This window comes from Oryctolagus cuniculus, chromosome 1, assembly GCF_051225735.1.
Source record: "Oryctolagus cuniculus isolate XC-2025 breed Fujian yellow rabbit chromosome 1, ASM5122573v1, whole genome shotgun sequence".
Taxonomy (NCBI): domain Eukaryota; kingdom Metazoa; phylum Chordata; class Mammalia; order Lagomorpha; family Leporidae; genus Oryctolagus; species Oryctolagus cuniculus.
The window spans coordinates 92,985,877-93,003,726 of NC_142867.1; the positions used below are offsets into that span (position 1 = coordinate 92,985,877).

General features: G+C 40.2%; 1 protein-coding gene across 1 annotated transcript in view; it reads left to right on the forward strand.

The window, feature by feature from the left end:
* Positions 1 to 17,850, forward strand: part of LOC138850492 (uncharacterized) — a 158,877-nt gene that overhangs the window by 137,849 nt on the left and 3,178 nt on the right. Inside the window, exon 4 of the mRNA XM_089305986.1 lies at positions 15,471 to 15,541. Coding sequence (XP_089162112.1) covers positions 15,471 to 15,541 — 71 coding nt within the window. The remainder of the gene's footprint in view (positions 1 to 15,470; positions 15,542 to 17,850) is intronic.

A 17,850-nucleotide genomic window follows, 5' to 3' on the forward strand; every position in this document is an offset into this window, starting at 1 on the left:
AGGCAGCTGTGCGGAAGCTGTTTACTTCTCTCCCAACGCCACATTGTGGGAGAGCAGATGCATAGAATAAGTCTTAATTCGAGTAACTTAGTCTAGTCCGGATTGCTCCCCACAGATCCCCCTTTCTTTTTATTTTTGGCGTTGATACGCGCCTGTCTTCGGTGTCCCGCGGCACACACTCTGCTCTACTTGCTAGAGTTGCCACAGGCTCTTACAAGTCCTATCAATCAGGAAAACCGAATCCGGGTCCTCTCTTCGCCATGTTGTGAGGAGGTTTTTAGGCGCTGATGCGTGCCTGTGTTCGGTGCCCTGCAGCGCATGCTCTGCTCTGCCTGCAGGGGACTTACAAGACCTATCAGGCAAACCGAATCCAAGCCTTCTCATTGCCGTATTGTGGGGGAGACTTATTAGTGTTGGTTTGTGCCTATCTTCGGTGACCTGCAGCTCATGCTTTGGTCGAGCTGCTTGCTGGCGCTTACCGCCTTAAATCAGGCAGACCGAATCCAAGCCTCCTAATTGTTGCATTGTGGGGAAGCTTTACTGATGTTAATTCGTGCCTGTCTTCGGTGACCTGCGGCGCATAAGCTGCTAGCTGCCCGCAGGTGCTCATCGCCTCACTTGATTAGGCAGACCGAATCCAAGCTCTCACATTGCAGTGTTGTAGGGAGGCCTTTTTATTTCTCTATTTCTCTATCTCCGGGCATTCCTATTTCTCCCATTTTACTTCTATCTTCCAGCATTCCTATTTTTCTCACTTTACTTCTAAACTTCTGTTTCTCTTATCCCTGCGGCTTTCCGGCACCTCGCCCCGCCGGCAGGTTCCCGGCTCTGCGCCGCTTCAGCCCGCGCCTCATCTGCGCGGCTCGGCTTTGTGCGGCTTGGCTTCGCGCGCTCCGCGGTCTCGCACTTAACCCTTTCGCGTCTGAACCACGGCCTCGCGCCAACGCCCCGTGCTCTCTCTGCACGCGGCGGCTTCCGCGAATGTTTCCGCCACCACCGGCATTCAGTCCAAGTTCCCCGGACTAACCTGGCGAATTCTGGCGGCCCATGTCTCTGCCTCTGGTTCCAGATCTTCACCTCTTGCTCCCCGGGGTGACTTGAAGAATTCCAAGATGGCTTGGCCTGCACTCGCGGCTTCATCCTCCCTAACATTTTTCTCTACCCGGTATGTTTCCTTAAGTTTTCTTCCAACAATATTCCTCCCTCATTTCTCCTGGCCTCTCCCCACAGTCCGTATCCAAGTCTAAGTTTCTTACAGGTTTCACTTTCATTTTCAACCTGCAGTCCGTATCTGAGTCTAAGTTTCTTCTTGCTTTCACTTTAAATCCTAACTTCTTTCCCACAGTCCATATCCGAGTCCAAGCCTCCTCCAGGTTTCACTTTCGCTTTCAATCTCCTAGCTTCCCCGCCATAGTCCGCATCCGAGTCTATGCCTAGGCTTTCAATAGCTTCTTCCGGCACCTTTCTTGTCCGGCTTTCCCCTAGGCTCTTCGCTAGTCTCTCTCTCCGGTATTTTCCTGCTTCTTCCCGTTTCTTCCCTCCTAAGTTTGCTATCCGTCCTAGGTTTCCTATCCGAGTCACGGCACCATTATGTCGCTCCCCCTCTTCGTGGAGGAACGACACAGGACCCTGCGCTGTTCTTTCGTCTGCTCGGCCCTCCCCGGGTTTGCTGCTGGTTCTTCCCGGGTTGGCTACTATCCCCTCCACCTCCGTGGAAGGGCAGTTCCCCCTGCCACATTCCCCACTTCCGCAGGGGAGCGGCACACCACCGGCCGGCTCTTCTCGGGGGCTGCACAGGTGTTCCTTCAGCTACATGTTCCCCTTAGATGTTCCCCATAGGTGTTCCCCGGTGCATGCCGTCTCTCTCCTCCTTTATAGTCCTCCTCCGCCAATCCCAACTCGGCTGCCCACACGCCGAGTACGCTGCTCTCCTCCAATCAGGAGCAAGTCCTACAGTTTATCAGTTGAACTGGAGGCAGCTGTGCGGAAGCTGTTTACTTCTCTCCCAACGCCACATTGTGGGAGAGCAGATGCATAGAATAAGTCTTAATTCGAGTAACTTAGTCTAGTCCGGATTGCTCCCCACAATGATGGAGGAAAGCACCTTTAATCTAGAGAGTTTTGACCATTCATCATTAAGGATGCAGTATCATTTCTTGGAATGGCAGTCAGAGTCCATGGGTTTAAAACTACCAATAGGCATTTATTGTGCTGATCCAGGAGATACAGGTACAGCTTCTTTGTCACTGTTAATGAGGCACTTGGCTTTTGAAATGGAACCTGAACAATATATTGCCTCATAAACAGCAACAGAACATATAATATAGACAGAGTCAAGAAAATTAAAAAAGAGAGAATTTAAAATACTTTTATATAGATTTCTAGGAACAAGAATAGGATCAGTTAGTTTTCCTTTTTTCCTCCAAATTTAGTGAGACAGTCATATGTAGCCGTGAGTCTATACTCCATAACTCCATGGAAGTCAATATTCATTGCCAAGATTGTCTTTCCTTCTATCTGCAATGAATTCTATTACTACTAGTTCATGGAAATAGCTGAAAAGGAACTTTTTCCATGAGTAGGGAAAAAGTGTTTGAAAGATGAAAATGAGTCATATAATAATGATGAATCTTTACCAAGCATTTTTAACCTTGTGTTCATTAGAGGATATATAACACTGAAATGACTCTCAGAAATGTGTTTCTCCCTTGCTCTGGGGAAAGATTCATAGTTTTCATGAAATTCTTAGAGTAATTCATAATCGAAAGAAGGGACATCTGCTCATGAAGAGCTGCCTGAGGATGTGGATCATGTACTCATAGGCCCACTTCCCACTTGCAGATTCACATCCAAAACTTTAATCACACCCCTTTATTTAGGTTGGCATAGTAAGTATTCATGGTAAAAGTCCAATTTTGGCTGAAGGCTAGAGAATTGGTACCCAGATATGGAAATGTATGTGTTAAGAGACATTTTAGCTTTTGTTTTATTTTTTGGCTTCCACAGCCAAAACCAGAAACTCCTAGAGCTATATTTCAATTGGAGAGCTGTCCTCTAACACTAAACTTGTTATATATGATTTCCTACTGGATGTCTCCACTTGGCTTCATACACACACCTCAAATGCAGCATGTGTAAAACAAAACATGTCGTTGTTTTTAGTATGGTACCATAACATCCACGTTTTAGATTTTCTTATTCCTGCCAAAGCTTAGCATCATACAGCATGGTGATTTCTACCAATGTGATCAGTATAAATCTTGATTAATTAACATTTTCTAATTAATATTTATCATTAATCATTTGTTTACCTGCCTGCTAATGAGGTTATAAATTCCCTGCAGGGGAGCATGTTTGTTTCTCATTTTTCTCAGTTTCCGGAACAGACAGTAGAACATGCTCAAGATCAATTGCTGGGGCCAATGTTGTGGCTCAGCAGGTTAAGCTGCCACTTGGGAATCCAGAATCCTATATTGGAGTGCTGGTTCAAATCCTTGCTGCTCTGCTTCCCATTTAACTTCCTACTAATACACCTGGGAAGGCAGTGGAAGATGACTTAAGTGCTTGGGCCCCTGCCACAAAAATCGAGGATCAAGATGGAGTTCCTGGCTCCTGGCTTCAATCAGGCCCAGAACTGGCTGTTGTGGTCATTGAGGAATGGATAGTGAATGGAAGACATCTCTCTCTCCCCTCCCCCTCATTCTCCCTGTCACTCTCTGCCTTTCAGATAAATAAATAATTTTTAACAAAGATAAATAACCTTCTATTTAATAAATAGTAGAAGAATGAATTCATATGATTCCCAGAGATTACTGAAAAAAAATGACATCTAGTTAAACAGAAATGTGCTGTATCTATATGTATTAAATTAGATTTAACCAAAGTTATATATAAACAATTGACACAATTTACTTTTGTAAAGCTGTAAGTGAGGTTAAGTTTGACACCCTTTTGCCTAAGTCTTGATAAATTCAATTTTCATCTCAGTGTGTGGCATGGTGGAAGAGAATGGTTTTTGGACTCTGGAGCATCTATTTTTGCATCCTAGCTCTGGCTGGTACTAAAATGTGTGACTTAACACAAGAAATGTAAACTCTCTTGGAAAAATCACACATATATCACAGAATTACTTTATAAGTTGAATTTGAACAGGATGATTGGTTGCAAGTATCTATCACGTGGCATGCTAGGTAGTAAATACTAGCAATAATTATTTTTGTTTTAAGAATTTCATGCAACTTCAAATAGAGTTGAAACTGAATTTCTATTTTATTCTACATAACAGATTTGAGAAGAGTTATCCTGTACATTCTGCATTCTCTGCAGTGATATTCATTGGTTATTGTCATTTTCAGATTGGCTGACTTACAGGTGTCAAGCAGTTTCTTTGAGTTGCTGGTTTTTGAATCACAGGCTTCTCTTGTGAAAAACAAAATTCTGAGGCTCTTATAATTTTATTTTTATAATACAGCTTTCTCTTTAAAAACAAAAAAGAAGATGTGCAACTTTCTCATTAAAAACAAAAAATGATGGAGAAAGTAAAGCCTTAAGGAAATACAATTAGAACTAGTGTGATTTTTAAAGTCAAATTTTAAGCAACTTATCGGGTGAACACTGAGTATATCCTGTTTAGTATTACAATTTGTGTCTATCAGTTTTCTTACAACAGTGCTTCATAAGAAATCATGCCAACTCCTTGGCCTGAAATAACAGACCATTTACTCTAACATGCGCATTTCTGTATGACTAGATTTGGACTGGACTAGACCAGACCATAACTGTTCCAAATGTCTTTTATTCTCCTGGACTGGTGAGCTACCTGTGACATGCTTTGCTGAGTGCAACAGCAGAGGTGTCTTAAGAGCAAGGCCAGCTGCTGAAGCATGTTGATATTTGGGGATTTCACTTTGACCAGGCTGGCAAACCTGTAACAAATAAACACAACAGACTTAAGGGAGGAGCTCATACTTGAAATGGAAAATATTTCAAAAAGTGAAAAAAACATGAAACATTAAACAAAATCTAGTACTTAATATATATCAGGTACTTTATAGAAGTTATTGTATTCTGACAACAACGCTGTGTGAATGGGTGTATTATTTTACTTTTAAAAATGAAGAAACAGAAGTTCTGAGATATTAAATGACATAAATGTTAATAAGCTCATAGTACAGCTAATAGAAACCAGGTACCCAGAGCCTATGTTTAATCTCATGAAACCCTAGAAACAGGGGAATAGGAATCTCAAAGGACCAACTGGGGCAAGTTGAGCTTGAAAGTGAGACATCATGCTAAATATTTGGGTACTGGTAGCTTACCCTGTTTGGAAAGTTTGATGTAAAAGCCAACAGCGTGGAAGACAAAGCACTCAAACTGTATTGGTGGCCAACTTGTGTTTAATTTTATATAGGCTCTGAGGAACCATTAAACAAAATCGTGACAGTTGAGAGACATGCTTTGGAAAGATTAATTCACCGGGTCGTACGGAAAATAGGGAAACATTTGAAACTATACAGACAAGTAGGAAGTGATCACAGTAGCTGAGGTAACTGGTAATGAGAACTGACCAAAATTGGTGATGTGGAAACAGAAAGGAGGAGACAGATGTAGAAGACATGAGTCAGGCAGAACAAATAATTTCTTGGCAACCAGTTGGTTACGGATAAAGAGAGAACGAAAGAGCCCAAAACTCCATAATGTTGTGCAAGGATAACTGGAAAAATGGTAGCACCATTACAAAGTGTAGCAAAGGAAGGAGAAGAATAATGAGTTCTATTCTTCACATGTTAATTTTAAGGAGAAAACCACTTGAAATGCCTAACGTTGATCAAGTTTGGCAGTGAGTTATCAATCTGAATACATTCTTGTCTTCTTTCATATTAATAGAATTGTAGCTAAGCTATATAGTAATACATTCTCAAGCCCCTAGAATTATCTGTAATGACTACATTCCTCCAAATGGTATGTGAAGGGCAGTAACGCTTGTCTCCTTTAGACTTCTGTGTATGCACTCCCATACACTTTAGGCTGAAGTGGTGGTAAGCACCACCTTGACAGTTACACAGTGAAGATGGCAAAACTACTATTAATTGCCAATCCACCCAAAACACCTTTCCCAGAATGTTTCATGAGAAAGAAATAAAACTACATGCTCCTTAAGCCACTGAATTATTTTTATTATTTTATTATTTTTATTCTTTTGTTAATATCTTAGTTCATTTGTGTGACTATAACAAAATACTGTAGACTGGGCAATTAATAAACAGCAGTAAAAACAGAATTCTTGTTCTCACAATTCTGGAGGTTAAGAAGTTCAAGATGATGGCACGAGCAGTTTGGTGTCTGATGAGGGCCTGTGTTTCCAAGATAGTGCCCTTTTGCTGAATCCTTTGGAGAGGATGAATACAGAATGTGGAAGGCAGAATGCACAAGGCAGAAGAGACAGGTCAGAGATGGTTAACTCTCCCTCTGAATGAATCCAGTTCTATAAGGGCATTAATCCATTCATGGGGGTAAACTTAGTCATTTTCCCCAAAGCCCTATCTCTTACCTATCAGAGAGCCACGCCAAGGCTGGTGGAGATCAATGAATGAGAAAGTTCTTCCCACAGAGTGCAACAAGGCTTTAAGGAAAGAACTTCCTCCACAGCCAGGCCAGGGATCCTCAGTGCCTGCCCCAGCATGAGTCCAGCATTGTATTCATTGCTTCACCCAATTCTGTTGCCTCTCACTTTTATTTTTCACTCTAACCCTCCCAACCCTGTGCCAATAAATTTCTTGCATACTCAGTTTTACCTTAGCGTCTGCTTCTTGGAGAACCATGACAGTGGTATCAGCAAAGGTCCAAGAAAGCAGATTTTAAGATGGGCTTAAGGACTGCATCACTCACTGCCCCATCTAGCAAAGAGAACTCGATGTTATATAGAATGTGAGACACAGATAATTTCTGATAAAAGGTAGCAGGCTATGACCAAATTACTCCCCAGTGTTGATGCAGTAAAATATTGATGGATAGGGATGCACTGACTGATAGCAAGGTGACTCAGACCCTTTGAAAGTTATGAGTGGAAAAGTGTCTATACGAACGTGGGAGTAGGTGGATACTAATAAGTTGTTATGATGGTTAACATAGGGGTAATGAAAAAATGAGAGCAGTTAAACTATAAAGACTATGCATGAGAGCTAGCAGGCCTTTTGGCAATTATTTGATATCCTAGAAGAGTGGGCATACCTGAGAAGTGTGCTCAGGCTTCCATTAGTTAAGACTGCAGAACTCCAGGTAACTTTAAATGTGCAGCTTCAAAAGGTCTGTTAAGAAGGTTGGGGCCGCCGGCGGCGCCGCAGCTTGGCTAATCCTCCGCCTGCAGCACCGGCACCCTGGGGTTCTAGTCCTGTTTGGGGCTCCGGATTCTGTTCTGGTGGCTCCTCTTCCAGTCCAGCTTTCTGCTGTGGCGCGGGAAGGCAGTGGAGGATAGCCCAAGTGCTTGGGCCCTGTACCCGCATGGGAGACCAGGAAGAAGCACCTGGCTCCTGGCTTCGGATCGGCGCACTGGCTGTAGCGGCCATTTGGGGGGTGAACCAATGGAAAAGGAAGACCTTTCTCTGTCTCTGTCTCTGTCTCTCTCTCTCTCCCTCACTGTCTAACTCTGCCTGTCAAAAAAAAAAAAAAAAAAAAAAAGAAGGTTGGGACCCTGGTTGGGGAAATCTGGGATCATTGAAATATAGGATACAGGCTGGCGCCGCGGCTCACTAGGCTAATCCTCCACCTTGCGGCGCCGGCACACCGGGTTCTAGTCCCGGTCGGGGCGCCGGATTCTATCCCGGTTGCCCCTCTTCCAGGCCAGCTCTATGCTGTGGCCAGGGAGTGCAGTGGAGGATGGCCCAAGTGCTTGGGCCCTGCACCCCATGGGAGACCAGGATAAGTACCTGGCTCCTGCCATCGGATCAGCGCGGCGCGCCGGCCGCAGTGCACCAGCCTCGGCGGCCACTGGAGGGTGAACCAACAGCAAAGGAAGACCTTTCTCTCTGTCTCTCTCTCTCACTGTCCACTCTGCCTGTTAAAAAAAAAAAAAAAGAAATATAGGATACAGAAGGGGTTTGGTGGTGCTCACCTAAGAAATTTAGTTCTGAGGATTCTCCTGTATCTACAGATGAAAGTATTTGACCTCTTCTTAACAAAAGCTAGAACTTCCCCAGAGTGGGAAGACAATGCAGAGTTCTCTCTCTTCCCAGTGACCAGATGACCCCCTCAGGATTATCCTCACATCTTCTGTCTGCTAGGCTTAGAGGTAGGATTCAGTCTCATTATAACCTGGCTATAGATGAGCTGGAAGTTTTAAGGAAGAAAGATTATACATCCCCAAAGCTTCAAAAATGAGCTATCATTCCTACCAGGAGACAAGGGAGTATGTCTGGGACTGGATTTTAGGAGTGCTTAATGAAGGGATCCATACCATGAATGAATAAGTGAGAATTGAATGACTTTGAAATACTTCCTCAAGATACTGGATTTAAGTCCTTGCAAAGAAAGCAGAGTAAGAGGAAAATTAACTTTTAGGATGGACCAGAACATGGAGAAAGTGGTGATCCACACTAAGTGAAACTGAAATGGCTGAGTTGTTCTGGAAGATAATAGAGGAAGGGATAAAAAGGCTCAGGCAGTGGACTTTTTGTCATGGGCATATTTTTTGTGATGTCAGAGGACTCATCAGCAGTTATTGCTCCAAAAGTGAGGCCCCTAGGACACAACATTCACCAAGACTGTTAAGGTTGTGCTAGTGTGAAAGTGCAAGCATCATTAATAAATTCAGTGGTGGAGTTTCCCTAGAGACTAGGAGTGATGGTAGGAGAATCAGTTACAGAGCTGCATTTAGTAATGACCATAGGGATGATTAATAGGTCCCAAAAATAATAGAGGAGAGTTAGCAAAGTTTACTTACCAGAAGTTAAGAAACCTTCATCACTGTGCCAACTGGTAGGATCAAAGTGATTGCCTCACAAAGAATTGTGGCTGTGATTAATATAGTGTTGCAAGGGGCCAAGTAGATTGGCAGCCACCTAGAATGTTACATTACAGGACCAACGTTGTGGCACAGCAGTTTAAGCCACTGCCTGTGACGCCAGCATTCTACATGAGAATCTGTTCCAGTTCCAGCTGTTTTACTTATAATAAGCTTCCTGCTTTTCCATCTGGGAAAGCAGCAGAAGATGACCTGGGTGCTTGGGCCCCTGCCACCCACATGGGCAACTTGGGTGGAGTTCCAAGCTCCTGGTTTCTGCTTGATCCAGCTCTAGCCATTGTAGCCATTTGGGGAGTGATCCAGTGGATGCAAGATCTCCTTTCTCTCTCTCTGTCTCTGTCTCTCTCTCTCTCTCTCTCTCTCTCTCTGTGTATGTGTGTAAGTCTGCCCTTCAAATATAAGAATGTTAGATAATATCTGCATCTACATCTGTATCAGAAGAAGATGAGTGCAGAGAGTTGATCTCTTTCCAGCTTTTTGATGGAATCTTGAAATTGGTCACGGTGGAAGTATTCACACCACTGAAATCAGCAAACACTATGAAAGAAGGTTTTCTTCTTTCCATATATCCCTAAACTGTGAGGCTGGTTGTTAAAAGACTTAACAGCACTCCACTGCCTCCAGCCATTTACTTGGATACATTGGGAGAATGGAGCTCCCATGACATTTTGAGGACTGTTAGACACTGATTATGTGTTGATACTGGTACCTAGAGACCCAAAGTATAACTGTTCTCCTCTTAGAATGGAATCTTATGGAGGACAAGGGGGAAGAGGAGTCTTGGCTGAAGACTGCATTACATTGGATTAGTGAGTATGTCCTGGCCCTTGGGCTAATAATAAGGGTTAAAATATGTGGTAATTTGAGCAACTACCATAATTAGTACTTTTTTTGTAGGGTAAAGATTATCATAGTGGGAAACAGAAATGGAAGTTTTCTTTACTTTAGTGACCAAGTCAATAAAAATGTGCCAATAATCAGCAATTCTAGTAATGGGATCAAGTATTCTGTTTCCATAAGGTCCAGAAAGACACCAGGAAACATTTTTTTTTTACTTTTTAATTTACTTTACTGGCCAAGACAGTAATCCACCAAAAACAATTTTATCCCAAGAGCTAGCTGACATTGGAGCCACCAGTAAAGACCTGATGTCTATAGGGCAATGGTTTCTGCCACATATCCATTTAATTAGCTTGGCTAAACTCTGAAGAACCAACAAATCATTCCTGGAAAGTGAGCATAGACTACTGTAAGCATAATAAAGTCAAGTCTAAATTATCTCCCTTGATGAGTGTAGAATCATTGCTAGAACAGATTAATAATCCTCCCAATACATGGCATTTGGTGCTTTTGGGGGGAAGGCAGAGTTGTCAATTTTGTTTTGAAAGAAAGAATGAGAACAGTTTACATTTTCATTCAATTTTTCCCTAGGGATGTGTGAACTTTCCTACTGTCTGACATGAAATATTCTAAAGACATCTGAGACATCTAGAGACCCTGCAAAGCATCACATGCATTTATTATATTGATGACCTTGGGTTGATTTGTCAGAACAAGCAATAACTAATTAGCATGCTGGATATTTTAGTAAGATTTTTGGTAGTGGAAGATAAACCCTATGGGGATTCAGTGTCCTACCACTTCAGGAAAGAGTCTAAGGACAAACACAGGGGTATTGTAGGACATTCCTTCTGGAATAAAAGACTAGTCAGTGCATCTTGCATTCTGTACTATGTAAAAGTAAACATAGGCCGGCGCCACGGCTCACTAGGCTAATCCTCTGCCTTGCGGAGCCGGCACACCGGGTTCTAGTCCCAGTTGGGGTGCCGGATTCTGTCCCGGTTGCCCCTCTTCCAGGCCAGCTCTCTGCTGTGACCCGGGAGTGCAGTGGAGGATGGCTCAAGTTCTTGGGCCCTGCACCCCATGGGAGACCAGGAGAAGCATCTGGCTCCTGGCTTTGGATCAGTGCGGTGCACTGGCCGCGGCCTGCCGGCTGTGGCGGCCATTGGAGGGTGAACCAACAGCAAAAGGAAGACCTTTCTCTCTGTCTCTCTCTCTCACTGTCCACGCTGCCTGTCAAAAAAAAAAAAAAAAAAAAAAAAGTAAACATAGCACCTGGCAGGTCTCACCAAGTTGTGGAGGCAACACATTCTAAACTGAGGAATACTGCTTCTGTGTACTGCCAGCACTGAATGGGCCCAGAATAGGTAAAATCTCTGCAGAAGGTTTAAGCGTAATGTAGAGCAGCAGAACTTTTGATGTTACAGTTCAGTGGTGGAAAAATGATGCAGAATGGAATTAATGTCAAGTCCCCATGAAAGAACAATAATGTATGTCTCTAAGCAGGAGCAGAATCTGCAGTGGAAAATTACACATTTTCCTAAAAATTGCACCTGATGTGTCACTGGGCCTTATGTAAACAGAATGCTTTACCTTGGAGCACCATGTGGTTGTGTGACTAGAATTGCTAATTATTAGCTATTTTTACTGGAATTAAGTTGTTTGAGTCACCTGGCCTCAGTACAGTCCACTGTAATAATAGGGCCTGGGTATAGCCAGAGGTTAGAATGAAACTTCATGAACAAGTAGCCTAGAATCTCAAGTTACCCACCCAATTGTATCTGTGCCCCTTTTCTATTTCAAGCCTATAACTATATGGATAATTCTTTATAAATCTCTACCATGCTGTTTGAATGGGTCATTTGGACATATGGGTGCAAGCTGAGAATCGATAGTGGGTGTGTTTGAGTCAACTTCTGAGTGGCCTTGAAGCCAGCAGAGAAGGAAAATCTTCCCCAAACACAGAGCTATGTGAAACAGTCCAGAGCAGACGCCTTATGACATTCCAGACACTGGGCTTAAGCTGGCTGTGCTTCCTGTGTCTTTCAGGCACCTCATAGGCTCGTGCTACCTTAGGAGACACAAATAAACCTGGAATTGAGTTTCCTGTCAAACTCCTGAGCTAGAAACTCAGAATAAGATTTAATTTGATTAAAAGGAAATAGAGAAAAGGCTCTAGAGACCAGGGTTTAGATTCATTGTAATCTTAATCCCAAAGCCTATCCCAGTGAAATCTTCTACCACCTCCAGTTTGTTCCCATACCCTTAAAGATTCCTATTTCCATTGTTCTATGGGTTACATGTGTCCTATCCTCTTTACAACCCTTCACAATAAATTAAGATTTTATTATTAATATAAGATAAAGTATCTAAACTTATTTGATTATATTCTTTTTAGGTCATTATATATCTTAGAGTTGTGTGTTTTGAGTGATTAGGTGTGTGGTGGTAAAGACAGATTAAACTCATTATTTTCCTGTTGTTTTACCTTTGTCTCCCAGCTTAATCTTCTTTTCGTCTAAGAGAAATAGAATGACTATCTCTAAGCAGTGGCTCATTGGAGTTGCATTAAATGATCAAGAGAACCTGGGATGAACCACAGCCTTCTTCTTGGGGCTACACGTGGACAGTAATTGTAGTCTTAATTCAGTCTGTATGTTGGTTTAGCACAAATGCACTCTGATTCCTTGCTGGGGGAATGTAGCTCCCTGTTCCCAGGAACTCTGTGCAAACCATCTCAAAGACTTTTGTTAACTAAGACCAATGTAAAATTCAGTTCTTTTGTTCAAAGAGACAGCAGAGATTGATAGAATGAAGGTTAAAACTAGACAGATCTAGGCAGAATATCTAGCAATAAAACCTTAAGCTTGTTACTGATGCACTTTCAGTGTCAGTATTTTTATTTGTAAAATAGGAATAATAATATTTGACTACATGAGAAACTAAATGAGGCAATGTCCCAAGCATGATGTATAGTATATAAATTATCAGGAGATATTAAACATACAAGAGGTAGACATATTTAAGAAATTCATAGCAGTAATAAATAACAATTTGAAAGCCAACTGGATATTGTTGTGAGCAGCTTTCAATTTACATAAATCCCATGAGATGGATGCGATTGTTGCACTGATTTCACACAATAGAGATGGGAGCACAGAGAGGTTAAGGAATTTTCTTGACATCCGTAGGGGAAAAAATAAGCTTCAACACAGGTATTCTACCTCCAGAGCTTGTGCTAATACTATGCCAGAGAGTAATACTTTCTCCCTCTTTCATTAAAAGAAACAGCAGAAAAGTATTAGATTGTATAAGGACCTCAGACACATAGAGTGCATTTATTATTCCTGATCATAAATTTAACATTCTGTGGAAGCTCTTCCTTTGAAACCAAAAGGGAATAATTAAATGCATCTTGGATTTGGAATTGTAAGATCTCTGAACAGTTTCCAGCTTTGGTATTTTCTTTAAATCACTTAACATTTCATATATAAATGGGAAACATTGCTCTCTTACCTTGTTGAGGGGTATAACTGAGCAAAGATGTGTCAAAGTACCTCATAAATGTGATTTCTTTAAAAAAGTTAGCTGTCATTACTATTGGAGCATAAATATACATTGTTTGAAGAATTTAAAATTTATGTAGTAATCGCAATGACCTTCCCTTTATTCTACTTGGAAAATGTACCAAATTATTTTTACTACTCTGTAGGGTGTAATATATTGCATTGTATATAAGCAATTTAAAAACATTTTTAAAATCTAAATTTCAAAGAAAAAAATCTAAATTTCTAGGTTCACTGTAACAATATAGATAATATAAATAATATAAAATTCCCATAGATGTAAACAAAGAATGATGATACATAGAGATACCTCTTTCTTTATTGTTATAGGAAATTTCACAAGAGGATGAGGACCAACAGGTATCCAATATTTTGAAGGATGTCATTATGGGGTTGCCTAGGTGACTCACCAGGATGTATTATCATGTTGTGTGTCATATTTTTTTGAAGTAAGCAGAAATGCGGCATCACTGCTGCCTCCCAGGGAGTGGAGTCAGCTCTGGAAACCAGACATTCCAATATGGGATGCAGACATCCTATATGGTGTCTTAATCCACATATTAACACCCACTCCACAAGATCAGTTCCAACTGCACGATCACTGATGAGTGACAGTTATAACTGGACAAATTGCTGCAACAAACAAAATTAGAGATCTGTTTACAGGGAAGAGCAGAATAGATATATTTGAATGTTTGTTTCATTGGAGATTTGAATTGAGGCAATTTTGGTACATAAAATGTTTTCTTAATACATTTAAAAATTTTCTGTTTTGTGTGTCAATACAGGAGTAAGTAAATGAAGGGAAGTTTGAGTAGGTTTAGTTTAATCAACTAAATGGGTTGTGGAAAATCTTCCCAAATTTTGGTATTACTTTGTCCAAAAATCTAATCTTTTATTTCACCATGTCTTTTTGGGGCCAAGCAAAGCTGATTTTGGGAAAGTTTGGAAAAGCAACAATGAGATGCTAACCAGGTAGTATAATATTTCATAATTTCTTGGGTTTTAATCTAATATTTTTATTTTTCAATCTGTACAGATTGAAGAATTATAAGTCTCATTTATGGGGAGTTGTTTTAATATGAGCTCTGATTTCTAGTTTTAATGCCTCGGTCAATATTTTTTTAAAGATTTATTTGTCTATTTGGAAGTCAGAATTACGCAGAGCGAGAGACATGGAATCAGAGATCTTCCATCTGCTGGTTCACTTCCTAAGTAGCCGCAACAGCCATGGCTGAACTAGGTCAAAGGTAGGAGCCAGGAGATTCATTCCGGTCTCCCACATGGATGTCAGGGGCCCAAGCATTTGGGCCATCCTCTGCTACTTTTCCCATGCCAATAGCAGGAAGCTGATTAGAAAATGGAGTAGCCTGGACACGAACTGCCACCAACATGGGATGTCGGTGTCTGGGCAGTAGCTTTATCCTTTGCACTACAATGCAGGCCCTGGTAAGATTATTAGAGAAATTTTTTTCCCTATGTCTCCTTGCAGATATTTCCAAACATGGTTTCTCTCATCTGAAACATAGTACGTCTACTTACTTTACAAGTTATTTTATAATTTTAGAGGTGGATATTTTGCCTAGAGGTTAATACAGTGGTTATGATGCTAATGTGTACCCTGGGAGGCAGCAATGATACCTCAAGTAGTGGAGTTCTTGCCACCCACTTGGGAGACCTGGACCGAGTTCTCAACTTTGACCTTGAACCACCTCTAATTGTTGTAGGCATTTGTACCAGTGAATCAGTACAAAGCAGCTCTCTTTATATGCCTCCCTCCCTCTGCCTTTCAAATATATAAGTCAAATATATAAGTATAATTCCACTATCTCAAGTCATGTGGGTTTATTTTACTTGTCTTTTTATTTCTTCTGGTTCTTATTCCTTGTGTCTAACTATTCCTACATTTTAAAATAGAAATATATTGGTATAAATAGCTTATCCATTTTACACCATATATTTTAATTGAAATAGGGATCTATATGCAATATAAATTTTACATATATCATAATATATATGATATTGATATTATTTACTTCTGATAGGTACCAGAGATCTACTGGTTTGGGTTCACCTTAATCCAAGTTCAGGAAGTGAGGTTCTCTGAGCCAAACAGGTAATATGATCCAGGCCACAAAATGTAGCCTTTGAACATTATATAAAGTTTAGAATTCCCACCTTCAGATAGCTTTAGCTATTATATACCTTCCTGCAAGTCTGCCTAAACACTTTGTTTCTACATGTGCAAATGCCCTTCAGGAAAAAGTGGCTTAAAGAACAGAGCTTCTTCTTTTGAGCTTCTAGATTGAGGCAAAACCATTCCTTGCTATGTGATTAGCTCTTCAATGCTTTTAAGATCAATTCTTCATTCTTTTTCATAATTGTCTTTGGTGAAATGGTGGCCTCAAATTACATAGGCAACTTTACCAGAAATTAAACTACTGCTTTTCCTATTATTGGTACTTTTTTCATCTCCTCTTCTTTTTCTTCCTTCTTTTCTCCACCCTTTACTGTTTTCATTCTGTTTTTTTTTTTAATGTTAATTGAGGACCTACTATTGCCATTCACTTCATTTTTTTATTCTTTACATGTATCTAACTTATCTTTAGAGTTTCTTTTATTTTTAATATTTTGGTAGTTAATGTGCTTGCAGTTGTAACTAGAATATAGTATATTATTAAATCAATGTAGGTGTATTTTTCTTTAAGAGGTTTATAATTTTACACTTAATTTCATAATCACATTCTAGTGATTTTGAAGGCATTCATAGACTTTCATTTATTAACTATATCTTTGTACAAATTATTTAATCTCTTTTATTCTTACTTTATTCATCTCACTAATGACCATAATAAAAGTATTTCTTTATAGGGTTAATTTGAAGATTAAGCCAGTATTTAATGGTATTAATCATAGTGTTTAAAAGTTCATTAAATAGTATTTATCATTATTGCTATCACTTTTATTAATTATAAGGAACTCACCCATTTATATATATTGTTATAGTTAATAAGTTCTGTTTTGCTTCTGTTATGCTGTTTTTATACTTGAAAAGATTTTTTTCACATATTTTTGGTTTTCCAGCTTTTGTTTACTTCACACACAGACAACAATTTGTTATTGATACGATTTGTAACAGAAGTAAAATCTGAGTCAAAATCCACCAATGGTTTATGTGTATAAGATTTATAAATTAACTTTTCCAGAAATTCTTTGCCTGTGCCAATATCTTGAAGGGTTTCTCCAATGTTCTCTAATAACTTGATGGTGTCAGGTCATAGATTTAGGTCTTTAATCCATGTTGAGTGGATTTTTTGTGTAAGATGTAAGGTAGGGGTCTTGCTTCATGCTTCTGCACGTGGAAATCCAGTTTTCCCAGCACCATTTATTGAATAGACTGTCCTTACCCCAGGAATTCGTTTTAGATCCTTGATCAAATATAAGTTGGCTGTAGATGTTTGGATTGATTTCTGGTGTTTCAATTCTGTTCCATTGGTCTATCCATCTGTTTCTGTACCAGTACCATGCTGTTTTGATTACAACTGCCCTGTAGTATGTCCTGAAATCTGGTATTGTGATGCCTCCGGCTTTGTTTTTGTTGTACAAGATTGCTTTAGCTATTTGAGGTCTCTTGTGCCTCCATATAAATTTCAGCACCATTTTTTCCAGATCTGAGAAGAAGGTCTTCAGTATCTTGATTGGTATTGCATTGAATGTATAAATTGCTTTTGGGAGAATGTACATTTTGATGATGTTGATTCTTCCAATCCATGAGCATGGAAGATTTTTCCATTTCTTGGTATCCTCTTCTATTTCTTTCTTTAAGGTTTTGTAATTTTATCGTAGAGATCTTTAACATCCTTGGTTAAGTTTATTCCAAGGTATTTGATTGTTTTTTGTAGCTATTGTGAATGGGATTGATCTTAGAAGTTCTTCCTCAGCCATGGCATTGCCTGTGTATACAAAGGCTGTTGATTTTTGTGCATTGATTTTATACCCTGCTACTTTGCCAAAATCTTCTATGAGTTCCAGTAGTCTCTTAGTAGAGTTCTTTGGGTCCCCTAAGTAAAGAATCATATCATCTGCAAAGAGGGATAGTTTGAGTTCTTCCTTCCCAATTTGTATCCCTTTAATTTCTTTTTCTTGCCTAATAGCTCTGGCTAGAACTTCCAGAACTATATTGAATAGCAGTGGTGAGAGTGGACATCCCTGTCTGGTACCAGATCTCAGTGGAAATGCTTCCAACTTTTCCCCATTCAATAGGATGTTGGCTGTGGGTTTTTCATAAATTGCTTTGATTGTATTGAGGAATGTTCCTTCCAAACCCAGTTTGCTTAGAGTTTTCATCATGAACGTTGTATTTCATCAAATGCTTTCTCGGCATCTATTGAGATAATCATATGGTTTTTCTTCTGCAGTCTGTTA